Source organism: Xenopus laevis, chromosome 3S (genome assembly GCF_017654675.1).
Source record: "Xenopus laevis strain J_2021 chromosome 3S, Xenopus_laevis_v10.1, whole genome shotgun sequence".
Lineage (NCBI taxonomy): Eukaryota > Metazoa > Chordata > Amphibia > Anura > Pipidae > Xenopus > Xenopus laevis.
The window spans coordinates 32,439,910-32,456,234 of NC_054376.1; the positions used below are offsets into that span (position 1 = coordinate 32,439,910).

Consider the following 16,325-nt stretch of genomic DNA (forward strand, 5'->3'; position numbering starts at 1 on the left):
GGATCATTCATCTGACACCCAACTGCTGCATAAAGACAGAATGAAGAGAAACAGATGCTGAGAGAGGGAAAGTGAAGATAAACTTGATTATATCAGAAACTATAGACATTTTAATTGATTTTATTTAGAAAGTTTCTTATTTCAGTATGATGAAGCTTGTATTCAATTTTCGCAATAGTAACTAGAATGTAGAGATTCGCCTGCCTGTACTTGTCATACCATTGTGGGTGCTGTTAAAAGGAGTGCAACAAGGAGAAGACTTGCCAGGTTAATCCGGGGCAGCACACAATGCCTACATAACACACACGTGTACATACACCGCATACAGATTGTGCATCTATGATTCATGACCAAGACCATAAGATTTCTTTGTTGTTGCTCTACTGACTCACACCCAGGGTTGCCGGTTGATGTTGATCTCAGCTGACACAATGTAGATATGGTGACATTGTCTAAGCCAGGGTTAAGCCTTAGAAGCCAGTGGAAGATGTGACCTCCTGAGGTATGACAAGAGATGGCAAACACACAATTATTTTTGAATCTTCCAACAAAGTGTTTGATCTATTGCAACTTGTCAGCCGGGCTCTGGGTTCTTGTGACGGGAGTGCAGTGTATCACCTCGCTGACATTAGCTTTATATTGCTGGCTTGACAGATGAACAACAGGTCACCACAAACACCTTATTATTAGCTATTTTATCTTCTCAAATAAAAAAATCAACCGTTTTTTCTTATCAGGTAGCCACAACAAATTCATTGTGATGTTAAACCAGAGTAATGTGTTTAAGAGAAAGTCAAATATAATTTACTGAAGTGCCCAATTACCCATGTGCTATTAAGATGGACAGACACTATAAGATCCTCTTGTTTCCATGTCACTAGACAGATCTTTCAACTAATATGGGAATATCGCACTTAATCAGATTGTTGACCCTAGGGGGAAATGATCAGATTACAATGGCTGGAATACAAGCCTCAGTCCAAAGGGGCAGATAAGCTGCTGAATCGGTCTAAGGCTAGTGCCACACACAGCTGATATTGGAGCAATTGGTCTTGAGTATCTTTGCCAAAATCTATCGGGAATGTTCGCACCAGAGTGAAACCACAGTTCCTTATGCAAACAGAAGAGGTGGCTACTGCCTCCCATAAAGGCTGATTTTCAGTCTGCACACTTCATCAGGCCAATTTAAGCCCCCCTTGTAGCACCAGGGCCACCACTAGAAATCACAGGGTCCTGTACAAAATGTTCTTGGCCCTGCCCACCTTAGCCCCCAAGCCCCACCCTAGATCCCACCCACACCACAGTTACAAGACCACATAGACATCAGAGCTAAAAACAGTAAAACCCCCACACACATGTTATAAAAAGCCTTTGATGGTCAGGTACCCCCTACAAGTTAAAAAAAAAATTGGTGACCAGGGCCCCCCCTATAAGTTTAAAAAAACATTGATGCCAGGGCCCCCCATAAAAGTTTTTTTTAAAAAAATTGGGGCCCCAGAGAATATTATTAAAAAAAACATTGGTGGAAGGGGACTATAGAGGCCAGGGCCAGGAGTTTAACGGAGAACCAAATCCTTTTTATTAAAATCTCCTACCCTACATAGACCCCCCTCCCTGCTCCCCCCCCAGCCTAGGTGTTACATTGGGTAAATGTCCCTAACTCTTTACTTACCCCTCGTTGTAGATTCAGGGCATCAGAGTTCATGGGCGCCATCTTCTCTTTGGGTAATTTTTGTTCTTCTTCCGGCGCTTCAGAAATTTCCGTGTCTTTTGACACGCAATTGTTCGGGACCGGAAGATTGCGCTAATTGTGCATGCGCCGATAAACCACACTTTTATTGAAGATTACGAAGCGAATAAGATGTCGCCCATGAACTTTGATGCCCTGAATCTGCAACGAGGGATAAGTAAAGAGTTAGGGGCATTTACCCAGGGTAACAACTAGGCGGGGGGATGAGCAGGGAGGGGTCTGTGTAGGGTAGGGGATTTTAATAAAATGGGTTTGGTTATCCTTTAATAAAATTAAAAAAAAACACATTGGTGTTCAGTAGAACTGAAATCGTGGCTTCAGGACTTCAACTTAGGGTCTTTTTCGTGGCTTCAGGACTTCAACCTTGCCTCCTTTCAAGTCTTTTCGCGGTTTCGGGACTTCAACTTGGGCTCCTTTTGTGGCTTCAGTTCTTTTCGTGGCTTTAGGACTTCCTCTAGTACTATACAGCCACCAGGATGGAAGCACAACTACTACCCTCTCCACTCAGCAGATGATATAGAAGGTGCAGTTTGCAGATACAGAGAAGGATCAGGGAAAAGGTATAGATCCACAGGGTACAGAACACTGCCAGTGGTAAGTGGTCAATAGTAATCAGATGTAACAGGTAAACTGGACAAAGTCAGGAAATCAGCATCAAAAAGAAAGATCACAAAAGTTTTATTTATTAGCATCAGATACAAGCTCAATAAGAATTGATGGGTTCTGGCATAGAGCTCTCCACAATGGAGTTTGCTCTAAACAGGACTCCATGAGATATCACGCCCCCTATCTTCTTTCCTTTGCTTGGCACATGGGCATGGAAGCTGTCATACAGAGACTGCTGCAAATCTTTGCCCTCCATTTTGGGAGCACACTATGCTCATTCCTTTCTCCCTCCATATATAATCATTAATATCTAGTAAGCCGAAGAATTATGTGAAAACAGAGCAGGATTATTGCAGCATTTACGGCTTGTCTCTGTTAGCAGCAAATGTAGATATACGGTAACAGCAAACGTGCACTTTCCAACCCATTACATTATCAGCTGGTGATAATAAAGCTATATCTGCATAATGATCCTTGCAACCCCAGTGCCACAATGTGCAATGAATGAACTAATATGCTCCATATGATTGGCTGAACGATAAGTCAATTGAGCCTGGTGTGTGTAAATTAGATTTCTCGGAGTCTTGAGCTGGGCAAAGTATTGAAGGGATTTACGATACAATTCTGCTAGATAAGGCTGAATCCTTAATGCATTCAATACTTGCTGCAATGTCACCCTTATATCAGCTGTTGGTATAAATTGAGCCATTTTCTCATCATTAATTTTTTTCTCCAGTTTATTTGCATTCCATTTCTGCCCACCTGCAACTAAAAAAATGTGGAGACTTTTGCAACACCAAAAAATAAACTTTAAAGTAGTTCAAATATAACCCAATGCTGCCCTGTACTGTTAGAATTGGTAGGTTTGCTTCAGAAACACTATTATATTTATATAGTAGTATATACAGTAATTATACAGTAAATAAGCTTCAGTGTAGCCATAGGAATTTTTTTATTTATTATTATTTATTTTTTAAACTTTTTATTATTATTACAGAGAAGTGTAAATGATTTACTCAAAATGGATTCCATGGAAGATGGTCTTCCCATAATTAAGTGCAATGTAATTTTCCTACCACACATTAATACTGCAATGGTGGCGCTGTTCTTCCGTTGGTCCGGCCGGATCCCTTAGCAACGCATACGGGTAGAAGTGGCCGTGTCGCCTATGTTATGTGGGTCAGACCTCTAGAGCCTTCAAAATTCGAATGAATGAACATAAGAGTAGAATAAGAAATCTCAAACCTGAAGTTAAAGGGGAAGGAGCCACTGTCAGAAAAAGGAAAAAGAAAAAGAGAAATTCAAAAAGGAGACCCTAATAGCAAAACATTTTTATGAGGCCTAACACAACATCTCACAACTCGGATGGCAAATCCTGGAAGTAATACATAGGGAGAAAGGTGAAAAAGGTCTTTATTAAGACGGGAGACCTTTTGGATTTGGCAGTTAAAAACACTGACACCATAAGGTCTCAATGAGAATTTTAGCTATACGTGTTTCTTATGATAGATTATTTTTTAATCTTTCTTTCCTTCTGGTTTCTGTTTTTTTACAGATAAGAACTGCCGGGTGATAACATAGAGTACTAAGGGATACTAGAAATCCCAGAGGCAGTAAGGTATCTCGTTTCAGTAAAAAAAAAATATATATTGTAACTGATTTTTTACAACAATGTAACAATAGAAGTGAATATGTCATTTTCTACTCCCAATACGGGTCATATTAATATGGGCTGCACTTTGGACACTTTAATATGCAAAGATGCAAATTTTTCTTAATTGGACTAACGACTGAATTCCACGTAAGGGTTAATGCTTGAGAAAGTTGCATGTTGGGAAAAGAAGGAAGTGGGACGTTGGGTTTAAATGGGTTTCTGCACTAAGAATTGTATCCTAATGAAGGGAGGGTGTTCCCCCCTGAAACGTTGATTTGTTTGGTGGCATAATAAAAAGGGGTCCATTCCCCGACTGCATAATCTGGAGTGTGTGCAGATCCATTTCTACATGTATGCTTCCCATAATTAGGCGCTTTCTGGATAATGGGTTTCTGGACAATAGGTTTCTGGATAATGGATCCCATACCTGTACTATAAAACTAAATGGGTTGTGTATGTTTTGTTTGAAGCAAAGCTTTAGTTGCAAAATTACTGTCCAAGAAACCATTGTGCTGAGGTGGGAATAGGGAGATGTAATAAGCCCAATCTTGTTTTACTGGAGCATATATATATATATATAAAGATCCCTGTGCGGACCGAAACGTCACGTCGGCTTGCATGTAATTTCACAATATAACTTTGAGCATTCCACAAATTATCTCGGTGTTGCTGGTCTTCTTTTTGCATATATATATATATATATATATATATATATATATATATATATATATATATATATTTATATATATATATATATATATATATATATATATATATACTGTATATATATATACTGTATATATCTAACTTATCAGGCAAGCTTTCAGAATTCATCAATTTGCATGCTGTATCATACAGGTATGGGACCTGTTATCCAGAAAGCTTGGGACCTGGGGTTTTCTGGATAACAGATTGTTCCGTAATTTGGATCTTCATACCTTAAGACTACTAGAAAATCATGCAAACATTAAATAAACCAAATAGGCTGGTTCTGCTTCCAATAAGGAATAAACATATCTTAGTTTGGATCAAGTACAAGGTATTGTTTTAGAATTACAGAGAAAAAGGTAATGGAAGATGGATTTTCCGTAATTCTGAGCTTTCTGGATAATGGGATTCCAGATAATGGGTCCCATACCTGTATAGGCTTTTATTATCAGCCTGTAATTTTGCTTTGTATGTCAACATTGATGGCACTGTATTTACTGTAATGTAATACATATTTGCACTTGCTTAAAGGGGCTGTTCACCTTCCAAACACTTTTTTCAGTTCAGTTGGTTTCAGATTGTTCACTATAAACAAAAAAATTGTTCAATTACTTTCCATTTTTATTTGTTACTGTTTTCCCAAAAGTTGAATGTTCCTGTCTCTGGTGTCTCAGACTGGCAACTCAATGATCCAGGAGCAGAATCTGAACTGTTACAAGTTGATACATTTAGTTGATACATTTCTCGGCGGTATTTGTGGAATATTAGCAACTATTGTATCAATTCTAACAGCTGCCAATAATGAAACGCAGGGACAACGATAAGAAATTTATCAACTAAATGTATCAATTTAGAACAGTTAAAGAGTCGGCGACCCTCCTCCCAGAGCTGCTTTAGAAGGTGAAAAATGAAACTTTACACTTCAATATTAGAAAAATGGTCACAAATAGAAAGTAATTGGAATACTTTACATGCCCATGCCCAAGGACTGCCTCAGTATCTATCCCATGCTAAGGGGAAATAATGTGCAAACACTGTCACAAATCAGAAGACTGATGGGGTTCTGAGTTAAACACTGCTGGGCCCCGCAAAGGAAAGTAGTTTTGGGCACCTCACTGCGTACGTTTTCTGCATCAAACAGGGTCACATTGTTGAAAGCTCGACGTGATTGTCTCTCAAAATGTATTTCACTGGAGTTGCTGGTTTTCAAAAACTTTATAATAAGACTTATCCATTTGTATTAGTCCCAAGGCTCTGAACTCCCAGGCTCGGGAATGTTGGTCGGAGGCAGTGTAGGGCATCCTGCTGGGAAACTGAATGATTTTCTTCAATTCTGCATGCGTTTGGAAACATCATTAACCACTGTTCTGTCATTGTGTTTTGTAGGAGACTGGAGGAGTGAAGAACACACTGTGCGGGTACCAGACCCTGGATAAAGAGGTATTATTTGTATGCCAGCCCAAAACACTAGAACATCAATTATTAAAGGGTTGTTCATCGCCTTTAAATGAATTTTTGGTTTGATGTAGATATTGATATTCAGAGATCTTCATATTCAGAGTCTTTATCCATGGCTGTGCCAAAGCCAATAACATAACTAGAAGCTGCCCAACAGCAAATCATGCCCATGACTTATTCCCTAAACTTTTTGTTTGTGGACAGAATTAGTGGCATTGCCATTGGGTCCCTCTTCTCTGTAACTGCATGTGATGAAGGACTGATGGCTGGACAGAGAGCAACATAAACAGGTATTAAATTAAACATAAACCCTCTAATCAACTGAATATAAAATTGCACTGGCCTGAATGGACCATGACCATATGCTTTAATGAGCATCTATAGGAAATTAAAGTCCAATTAATAAGGTACAGTGAGTTCTCCCTTTAATTTGACTGCAGGAGTTGAGCAGAGAGGGACCACTCAAGCACTTCCTTAGCTTCCCAGTAAAGTCAAAAGGTAACATACAGAGCTAATGAGATAATACATGTGCCTCCGAGGTTGACCTGGGCTCATTGGACACTTCTTTTCTGCAAATGACTTGTCTCAAACTTTTTAAGTATATGAGCACTACAGAATACAGAAACACAGAGCTAATTGTCATATGTTTTACACAGCATTCTCACCCAGAATTCCAGCATATTTAGATGCACGTTAAAATTGGTGCTAAAAATCTGCGCATTTTGTAAATTAGGTGCAATTAGTTGGGATGCACCGAATCCAGGATTCGGTTCGGGATTCGGCCTTTCTTCAGCAGGATTTGGATTCGGCCGACTCCTTCTGCCCGGCCTAACAGAATCCGAATCCTAATTTGCATATTTAAATTAGGGTCGGGGAGAGAAATTGCGTGCCTTTTTGTCACAAAACAAGTAAAAAGTAAAAAATGTATTCCCCCCTTCCCACCCCTAATTTGCATGTGTAAATTCGGATTCGGTTTGGTATTCGGCCAAATCTTTTGTGAAGGATTCAGGGTTCGGCCGAATCCAAAATAGTGGATTCGGTGCATCCCTAGCAATTAGTAGCACGTGTGCGCAACATGCAAGTGAGCTGGAGGCAGGCAGTAATTCCAGGACTCCGAGAGCCATTTATATCAAAGCAGGTACAAGCACCTTCATACTCATATTGGCTCCTGCACTGACATCTACTGGAAACAGCAGCGGACTCGATTACCGTGGGACTGTTTTGTTTGATGATGGCAGGAAGTTACTTGTCTCCATTTCCAATCAGTGGGAGCGTGAGCACTGGTTCATTAATATTCCAGCTGGATTGAAGTCCCTGAGCAAGTGCCAGAGAGCTAACATTCAATCATGCAATGCCTTATGCAAGCCTTGCCACTGGGGAGAGACCATGATGGGAGAAAGCTTTATGGCATTATTCTGATTAAATCAATTTCAATCTCAATATAGAGATAAGCGGCCCATTGTGTGTGGCCTCACAATTGCACAGAATTCATATCTGACCATCAATCCACATGGGTGGGCCCAAGGGAAACGAACGCTGCATCAAGCAAAATCTGCATTAGTAGAAAAGGAGAGTTTATTTGGCTAAATGAAGAAAAAATCCCCCTATTATACACCCCCTTCGGAGGAGCACCCTGGCCCCACTCCCATTAAAATTTTAATGCAAAATCAATACACATGAGCTGAATAAGAAATATACTGTATACAATGTACATCGCAATAAATACCCAGGCTTAAAGGAAGAGGAAAGCTATGGAGGCATTTTATTGTCAATAGATTAGCTGCAATAGTGCAAGTTAGAATGCTATATTTATTCTGTAGAATGCGTTAAAGTTAAAGTAAAAAGCTCTGTTTAGGATAGCAGCTGCCATATTAGCTTGGTGTGACATCACTTCCTGCCTGCATCACTCCCTGCTCACTCATAGCTCTGGGCTCAGATTACAGCAGAGAAGGGAGGGGGGGGAAGAGGAGCAAACTGAGCATGCTCACTCCCAGGGCAAGGAGGTCTAAGCTGAAGGCAGGAAGTCTGATACAGAAGCCCATGTGTACAGAAGGAAAGAAATGCTGTGTTTCTTTAGTCAGAGGAACAAAAAGACAGGTACCGGCACTCTGGGCGATTGCAAGCAGGGGACAAGCCTCTTACGTGTTTATTAGTCGTCACAATGTTTCGGGCGTTCCCCCTTCGTCAGGTGTAGTATATAAACACGTAAGAGGCTTGTCCCCTGCTTGCAATCGCCCAGAGTGCCGGTACCTGTCTTTTTGTTTCAGAGTATATTGTGGAAGGGCTGACTTCCTATGTTCTGTGCACCGGGTGGAAATCTTAAAGAAGGGCCTGGGTGTGCTTGTGTCTCTTCGTCAGAGTTGGACTGGAGTAATGGGGGCCCACTGGGACTGCCACATGAAGGTCCATCCAGGCAGTAACCGGCGGCCCCCTCCTGGCTTTCCTCTGCGTGCCTCCCACTCTGGCCTCTGTCTCCATCTGTGCACTGCGGCGTGCACCTGCGCGAAACATCTGTGCACTGCGCAAACTCCCTTGCACTGCGTGCCTGCGCTGCATGGTAGCGCAGCAGAGACTTTTTTTCAAGGGGGAGCTCGATCGGGAAACATGGCTGGGCCGGCGGGGGCCCATCGGGTTTTTTCCCAGTTTCCCGCCGGCCCAGTCCTTCTACTTTAAAAGGACAGAGGCACAAAGTCAAATTTCATTTTTAGGGTTTAGTTCTCCTTTAATCCAGAGGGATCTCACAGAAGGGCTGAACTTGATGGACAGTTGTCCTTTTTTTCAACCCAGAATGAAACCTTATAGGAAGAGGTATTCTGTTAAAGTTTGTGGTTGGTCTGTTTTATTTGTTCTGCACTTTGCATTTTAAACTGTTATGTGGTTGATAGGGTTTGCTTAGGAGTGTGGTCTACATGAAAGATGACTAGGGGAAGGCCTTATTAGCAACATAAGCAGATTGTCCTCTCTGGTGTCCACGCAAAGAAGATCAAGTTTAACAGCAGCTGCCTATTAATTGTGGCTTTAGGGATTATTTAGGTTGAGATAAATTATTTACATTCATATAATCCTCTAACCTTGTGTGGTGTGGCCTCCTCCATCCTTTCAGCTGAACTCTTTTACCTTCTGTCCACAGAGACTGGAAGTCCACAGTATTATCCACGTGAGAGGCTGCATCCATGCCGTGGGCCTGTGGCTCAATGATAACTATGGTGTGACGATTGGATTAGTCGTAGCTTTACTCACACCCCAGGTAAGCATACACCTTGATCTTCATCTGTGGCTTACCAACAGTGAAGTAAGAGTGGGTAGAACCACCCAGTAGGAAATCGCAGAATCTACAATCCTTCAGCCATCTCATTCATCCATCCTACTTTCCCTTCATCAGTAAATCATCGGCTAGCATGTATTTAGCCATCCCTTTGTTACCTTAATACAGGTGTCCCCAGCCTTGTAAAAAGAGTTGGGGAGCAACAGAAGCATGAAAAAAACTTCCTGGGGGGACAAATAATGGCTGTGATTGGCCATTTGGTAGCACCTATGTGGACTGGCAGCCTACAGGAGGCCTTGATTGACAGTACACATGTCCAAACCAGGAATTAAAAACTAAGTACCTGCTTTGAGGCCACTGGGAGCAACATCGACGGGGGAGCACTGCTTTAACACAACCCTGACAATGTGCAGCAATGCCCAAACTGAGGCCTTCTACATGTTTTCAGCTCTAGTATGTATTGCATTCCTTGGAATGGTGTAAGACAAGAACTGGAGAGACATGGACTGGATGTCACTGGTCTTTGCTTCCTTGCATTTCAATGTTGGTTCATAGTCCTACAGCTGTCTGTTGGTCAGGAGATGCACCATTGGACAAAATTACCTTCTCTTATGATAGGGAATCGATCAGCCTCTAGATCCTTCTTGCTACTACGTGTAGGCACCAAAAAGAGAGCTTGTCTTCTCCATAACTGCATTAAACTGTCCATGAACATAGCATTTGTTTTGACCTGAGCAACAATACCTCTTATGCATGGCCAGGCTATGAATATCTTGCAATTACATGGATAGATAATATATGGACTTATGGATATAAATAGAGAGAGAGAGAGAGAGAGAGAGAGAGAGCTAATTATGTGAGAAAGCACTTACGGCATATAGAAAGTTCAATTTAGTAAATTACCAAGGACAATGATGCATTTTGATCAACTTGGGATGTAAAACAAGAAATGAGCACACACCTTAAATACCCCTCATGCCACATTTTTTTCAATTTTAATTAAAGTGCAATGTGCTGGATATAAAAAATGATGAGTGAATACATATAATAAATACTCAGATTTAAAGAATGCAACAATGTAATATACCCATGTGTAAAAAAAGTAATAATTCATAAATTCTAAAATTAACAAATCTTACAAATGCATGCAAAACTGTCATTAACCGAGCGCATTAAATACAAAATAATATGTAGTCTAAAATAATTGTCACTTTACGAAATTCATATCTCACCTATCGGCCATAGTACAATAAGTTACTTCCCTGGTCAGCGACAACAGTGCCATGATCCTCGGATTTAAAACATAACCAGATTTCATGGGGGTACCAAGCATATTATAGATTAGTTATAGAAAAAAAGAAGAAAAATTGATCAATGCACATTCCCTGGTCCCCTGTCATATCAGTAATCTATGCAGATGCATGTATTTACAAAGACAGGGGTTTTTTAGTTACAAAATTATGATCATAAGATTGATAAGCCACCATACCACATCAAGGTAAAACCCATATGGCGGTCCCTAACTATTTACCTCTGGTCATAATTTCAAATGCTAAAGCCTCCCGGCATAAGAGCATTACCTGAAATAAAAGGTCTCCCGACCTGGGCATTGGTTTTCATCATAGGGCTTAGTCCTCCCCCGCCATTAGCTTTCAAAGGGAAGAGATAACCTAGACCCCAGCATTGGTTCCATGAGATTAATCCTCCCCCGCTTGCGGCTTTTAAGAGAGAGAAACTGCCCAGACCAACACCCATTTCCAAAGGCATTGTTCTACCATTTAAAAAGACAGGTGTGGGGGTGCTACAACCACATGGAAGCCTGGCCTGCAGCATAGCTGCTGAACTTCCGAACAGAATAGATCTGCTACAATGCAAAAAGGAAAAGTTGTGAGAGCACTCACAACTTTTCCTTTTTGCATTTTGTATTATAAATTAGTTACCCTTTCATTATACAATACATAATCAATTATGAAATTATTCCATCTTTGGTAAATAACCTGTGGATAATCAATTATCCTCCCGACTTAACCTCCAACTCCTTATCAAGTAGGGTTGATAAAGTTTCATATAATAACAATAATGGGGTATATTCTCATGACCACAAAATTATTGATGTAGTAGATAGCCTCCAAATTTTCAACATCCATGGTCAGTGATAATGAGCATAATACAGGTATGGGATCTGTTATCTGGAACACCATTATCCAGAGAGCTCTGAATTACCTCTCCCATAGACTCAATTTAAAATTTTTAAATATGATTTTCTCTCTCTCTCTCTCTCTCTCTCCACTGGGGGTGAAATTTGGTGTGCCCCCAAAAGAGCCTTCCTACAAGCCTCAATGCCACATTGTGTGGAAGTATTGTATAGAGGCTAGATAGATACTTACTGGACTTTTGTTTTTTCAACCCACATGATCTGTGTAACCCAATAGCAACCACCTAGTGTTGCTTCCAAAGAGAAGTGTGAAGTGGACCAGAGCCATTGCCTTTGTACTAAAGCTTATTGCAAGACATCAAGCTATGTTTTATTTTATATAAAGCAAGTTTCTACAGCATGCTGCCAAGAGATAGATATGTTTTCCATGCCTGGAAGTATGAGCATTTAAAAACCTTAGAAGGCCTTTAGTGAGCGTGCATACATATGCCAAGGGCTCAATTCATGTGATACAAAATATGTTGCACTCAATGGTGGATTGGTATGGTAGTGAGCCTGTATGGTTTGGCACAGAAATCCCTGATACCTTGTTAACTTCTGCATTGTTATATTATCCATGTTGCAAACGTATCACTCTAGTGCCTCATGAAATGAGAAACCCACCTCCTGGATCCCCTCCAATCTAAGTTCTCAGTAAGGAGCAGTTCTGAGCAGCCCTCCACATTTGCACCCGCTGCAACTCTCTAAAACTGGGATCCCCAACCAGCGGCTCACGAGCAACATGTTGTTCACCAACCACTTGGATGTTGCTCACAGTGGCTCCAAAGCAGGTGCTTAGTTTTTAATGCCAGGCTAGGAGTGACATTTTTTTTGGTTCCATAAAAAACAGGTGTACAGCCAAACCTCCTATAAGCTGCCAGTACACATAGGGGCTACCAAATGACCAATCACAGCATTTATTTTGTAGACCCCAGGATTTTTTAATGCTTGTGTTGCTCCCCAACTCTATTTATATCTGTTTATGGAACGTTGCTCACGGGTAAAAAAAACGTTGAGGACCCCTGCTCTAAAGGATCCTCTGAGATATTCCGTGTGCTCATATCTGTAACAAATGAGTATACATGTGGCAATTAGGGCACCAAGAGGGATCTTCAGCCCGGTTGCCACTCGTTATGCCAGCTTATAATTGGGAATTGATTTAATGTATGTTAATTTGTTCAATTACACTTAATTCTGGGGCGTCTGAACTCCTGCTGTTCTGACGCCTTTTGATTTAATTTGCCTACTTAGAGCTGCCAAGCCAAATGCCGAGCAGGATCAAGACAGAGCTAAGCAGGTGCTGGGATTCAATTCACCTCCAAGTACAGACAGGCCATAAAGCTTAGGTTAATCTATTAACCCTGCAACAACCCAGCTCCCATCTCCAGCTTTAGGAACTTAAACATTAGCATGCAAAGTTGTGGCCAGTCCTTGCTGTACATTCACTATTCATCACTGTTGGGACCTTTCCATTATTCTTTCCATTATTTATCTGTGCTTAAAGAGATACTGACACCAGAAATTAAACCTTTTTTACATCTATCATAATATTGTCTTCACATGCTATCTATAATTTTGCTATAAAAGTATTTACAGATGCTTTTACATTACCCATCTGATCCCCCATGTTCCTCTATGAGGGGGCTGCCCTATTTGAGTTTCAGCCTGTTAGTATTAGAAACTCTAAATGGCATGTTGAGAAGGGACAGTCAGGTTGGCAAAACAGTCAGGTTTAGGAACTTCGAATAACAATTACTTACAAAAGCAGCCCTATCATCAAACCATCAACATGAGCTATAGGTAACTTTTGATGTACATTTATATTTTGGAAAATTATTTTTTAGTGTCAGTATCACTTTAAGAAGTTGTAGGACTACAGACTGTATAGACCATAGATCCCCTATCTGTTAATTTATTTATTGGGTAGCATTGAGATTAATGTGCTGGGAAGAAAACGAGACGCCACTATGATACGGTTTCAATAGACAGGTGTTGGATCTCTGTTGGGAGGTGTACTGATTCTACATGGCTTAGTCCACCCATTCTTGGGCAGTTATTGTCTAATCTATTCTTTATTCAACAACAGATTTGTGTGATGGTGAGAGTTGTATTGTCTAAGGACATTAAAGGAAGATGCGCTGTGAACCAATTAGTGCTTAATTTCTCCTGTTTATCAATCCCCTTCCCAAGAAAATATCCAAGGCTTTATATACAGCATTGGACTGGAGGGTCAGGGCCCATCACTGCTGCTGAATCACAGGCCCTCACACCCCACCCCCGGACCTCCAACCAGCCACCTCCACGCCCCTCTGCCAGGCCACAATCTACCACTACCAGGGTATTTATCAAAGAGTGAAGTTAGAGATCGCCACAGTCCTCTAGAGGGAAATTCCGACACTCTCCATTCGTTTCTATGGGATTTTTAAAAGAGTATTTATCAATGGGTGAAAGTTCATCCTTTGATAAATACACCTTTCAAAATCCCATAGAAATGAATGGAGAGTGGTGGAATTTCACTCTAACTTCACTCTTTGATAAATATACCCCATATGTCCTTCTTCAGTTGCCCATCCCTGTAGCTGTTAATAACCAACCCATTTATGGAACCATGAGTCACCTAGCAGTCATTTAATATTGATCATCTATAGGTTCAGTGCTACCCACTGCCTATTATTCACTCATTATTCACTACCCATGCATCTTTCAACTGTGCATCAATCTTCTGTTCACCTCTGCATTTCTAAGCCCTGCTTTTGCTATACACTTAATAATCATTACATGGTATTTTACCTCCACTCTAACACTCCACTCTCGTTTTCTCTCCCATAGTGCCTGGGCATTGTCCTGTCCTTTCTTTTTTGGCAGAAACTGGAGGACTTCTGCTCCCTTTATGATGACGTGGATTTCAGGTTCTTGAAGCAATATTCATTCAAGGATCTAGATCTCAGTGGCGCTGGGTGGTGCTTGTGCCTACCTCGTGAGGATGGATACCTCCCTGTTGACCAGGGCAGTGATAACGCTGGATTCGAACTGGGATCATGAGATAGAAGCTGCAGATATGCGTCTGCTGAAGTCACCGTTGCTGGGGGAGCTGAGTCAAGTAAAATAGAGCAGCTCAGAACATTTCAAGGAGATGCAGAAGAGACAGACGATGTATATAAGACAAAAGGTTCACATGCTGGAATTCAAACCTCAGGTTATAGTATCTCATAGGTAGCAATGTGCCTATAGTACCAAAATAATACTACTCATGGAGTTACTAAATGGCCTTCACGACTCTGATGTGTATAACATGGATATGTGACATTATCAGGAACCAATACGAGTATTTCATTACAACTTACTTTTTGAAAAACTTTGAAACGTTCTGGTGCCATTGGGAGAGTCACTTCATCCTTCTATCTAGAGAAGGAAGATGCTGGAGGTTGGTATTTTTGGTTAAATGGATGAATCACAAGAACCTCAAGACAAGACCCCCATGCCCAATAAGTGTCCAAACTTCTGTGACCATGACTGACAGATGAGCACCCATTGACTTCACTCTATGTGGGCACACTCCTTTACATGTTGATAAAATCCTACTCTTAGATACTGTATTTGTCTTTGTTTTAGACCTTCCTCACTCAACATATCTCATGTGGTGAACATGACCTCAATGAATTAAGTTAGAAGAAGACTGACTAGTGAAACCCTTCCAGAACACTGTACTGTTCATACTGTGCAACTGAGACTGACCTGCTCCTATGAGCACACACTGTAGTAACTACGTGAGTGTTTCCCCTACCCCCCACGGACAAATACTACAGATTTCTGTACTTTATATTTAGTGAGCACTGATTTGCATGAACTTAGGAAACTGACCAAAAGGTGGTGTTGTTGTTTTTTAACTTAATTGAAGAAAGGGATTTTTTAAAGGAATTAAGTTTTTGTTGTGCCGCTGGGGTGGGGCAGCCAATCACTGCCCTTAGGACTAGTTCCATATATTAATGGGCAGATTTATCAAGGGTCAAATTGAGAATTTGAATCTTCAAGTTTTTTTTTATGGGCAAAACTATCAAATGTGACTAAGGAATTGTTAAAATTCAATTTGAGTGTTTTTTTTTTTTAAATATTCGATTTTTGAGATTTATCATACGCTGGCCCTTTAAGAACTCGAATTCGAATATTTGCCACCTAAAACCTGCCAAATTGCTGTTTTAGTCTGTGGGAGATGTCCTGTCCAATTTGGAGTTGTTTGCAGCCTTCCTGACATTTGGGTTTTTTTCGGGAAAAAAAAAAACTTGAATTGAATTTTTGAAACTGGAATCGAATCAAAGTTTTCGGGTCGCACCTATTCGTTTTTTTTAATAAATTTCGATTGGTCGAATTTCAAGTTTATGGGAGTTTTAAAAAACGCCCATGAATTTGAAATTCGACCCTTGATAAAGCTGCCCCTAAGTGTCACACTTAGGAGGAATAATCGGTAATATTTTCTAGGGATGCACCGAATCCACTATTTTGGATTCGGCCAAATACCCGAATCCTTTGTGGAAGATTTGGCCAAATACCGAATCATTTGCAAATTAGGGACGGGAAAGGAAAAAGTGGAAAAAAAAATGTTTACTTCCTTGTTTTGTGACGAAAAGTCACATGAAATCCTGTCCTGCCCACAATTTGCATACGCAAATTCAGTTCAGCCAGGCACAAGGAT

At 40.7% G+C, this 16,325-nt stretch overlaps 1 protein-coding gene across 1 annotated transcript in view; it reads left to right on the forward strand.

Annotated features, from left to right (window-relative positions):
- Nucleotides 1-15,746, forward strand: part of LOC108712776 (tetraspanin-15) — an 89,439-nt gene extending 73,693 nt beyond the window's left edge. Inside the window, exons 6-8 of the mRNA XM_018255193.2 lie at nt 6,105-6,158; nt 9,307-9,423; nt 14,465-15,746. Of these exons, the coding sequence (XP_018110682.1) occupies nt 6,105-6,158; nt 9,307-9,423; nt 14,465-14,677 (384 nt within the window). The 3' untranslated portion in view covers nt 14,678-15,746. The remainder of the gene's footprint in view (nt 1-6,104; nt 6,159-9,306; nt 9,424-14,464) is intronic.
- Nucleotides 15,747-16,325: the final 579 nt, after the last annotated feature.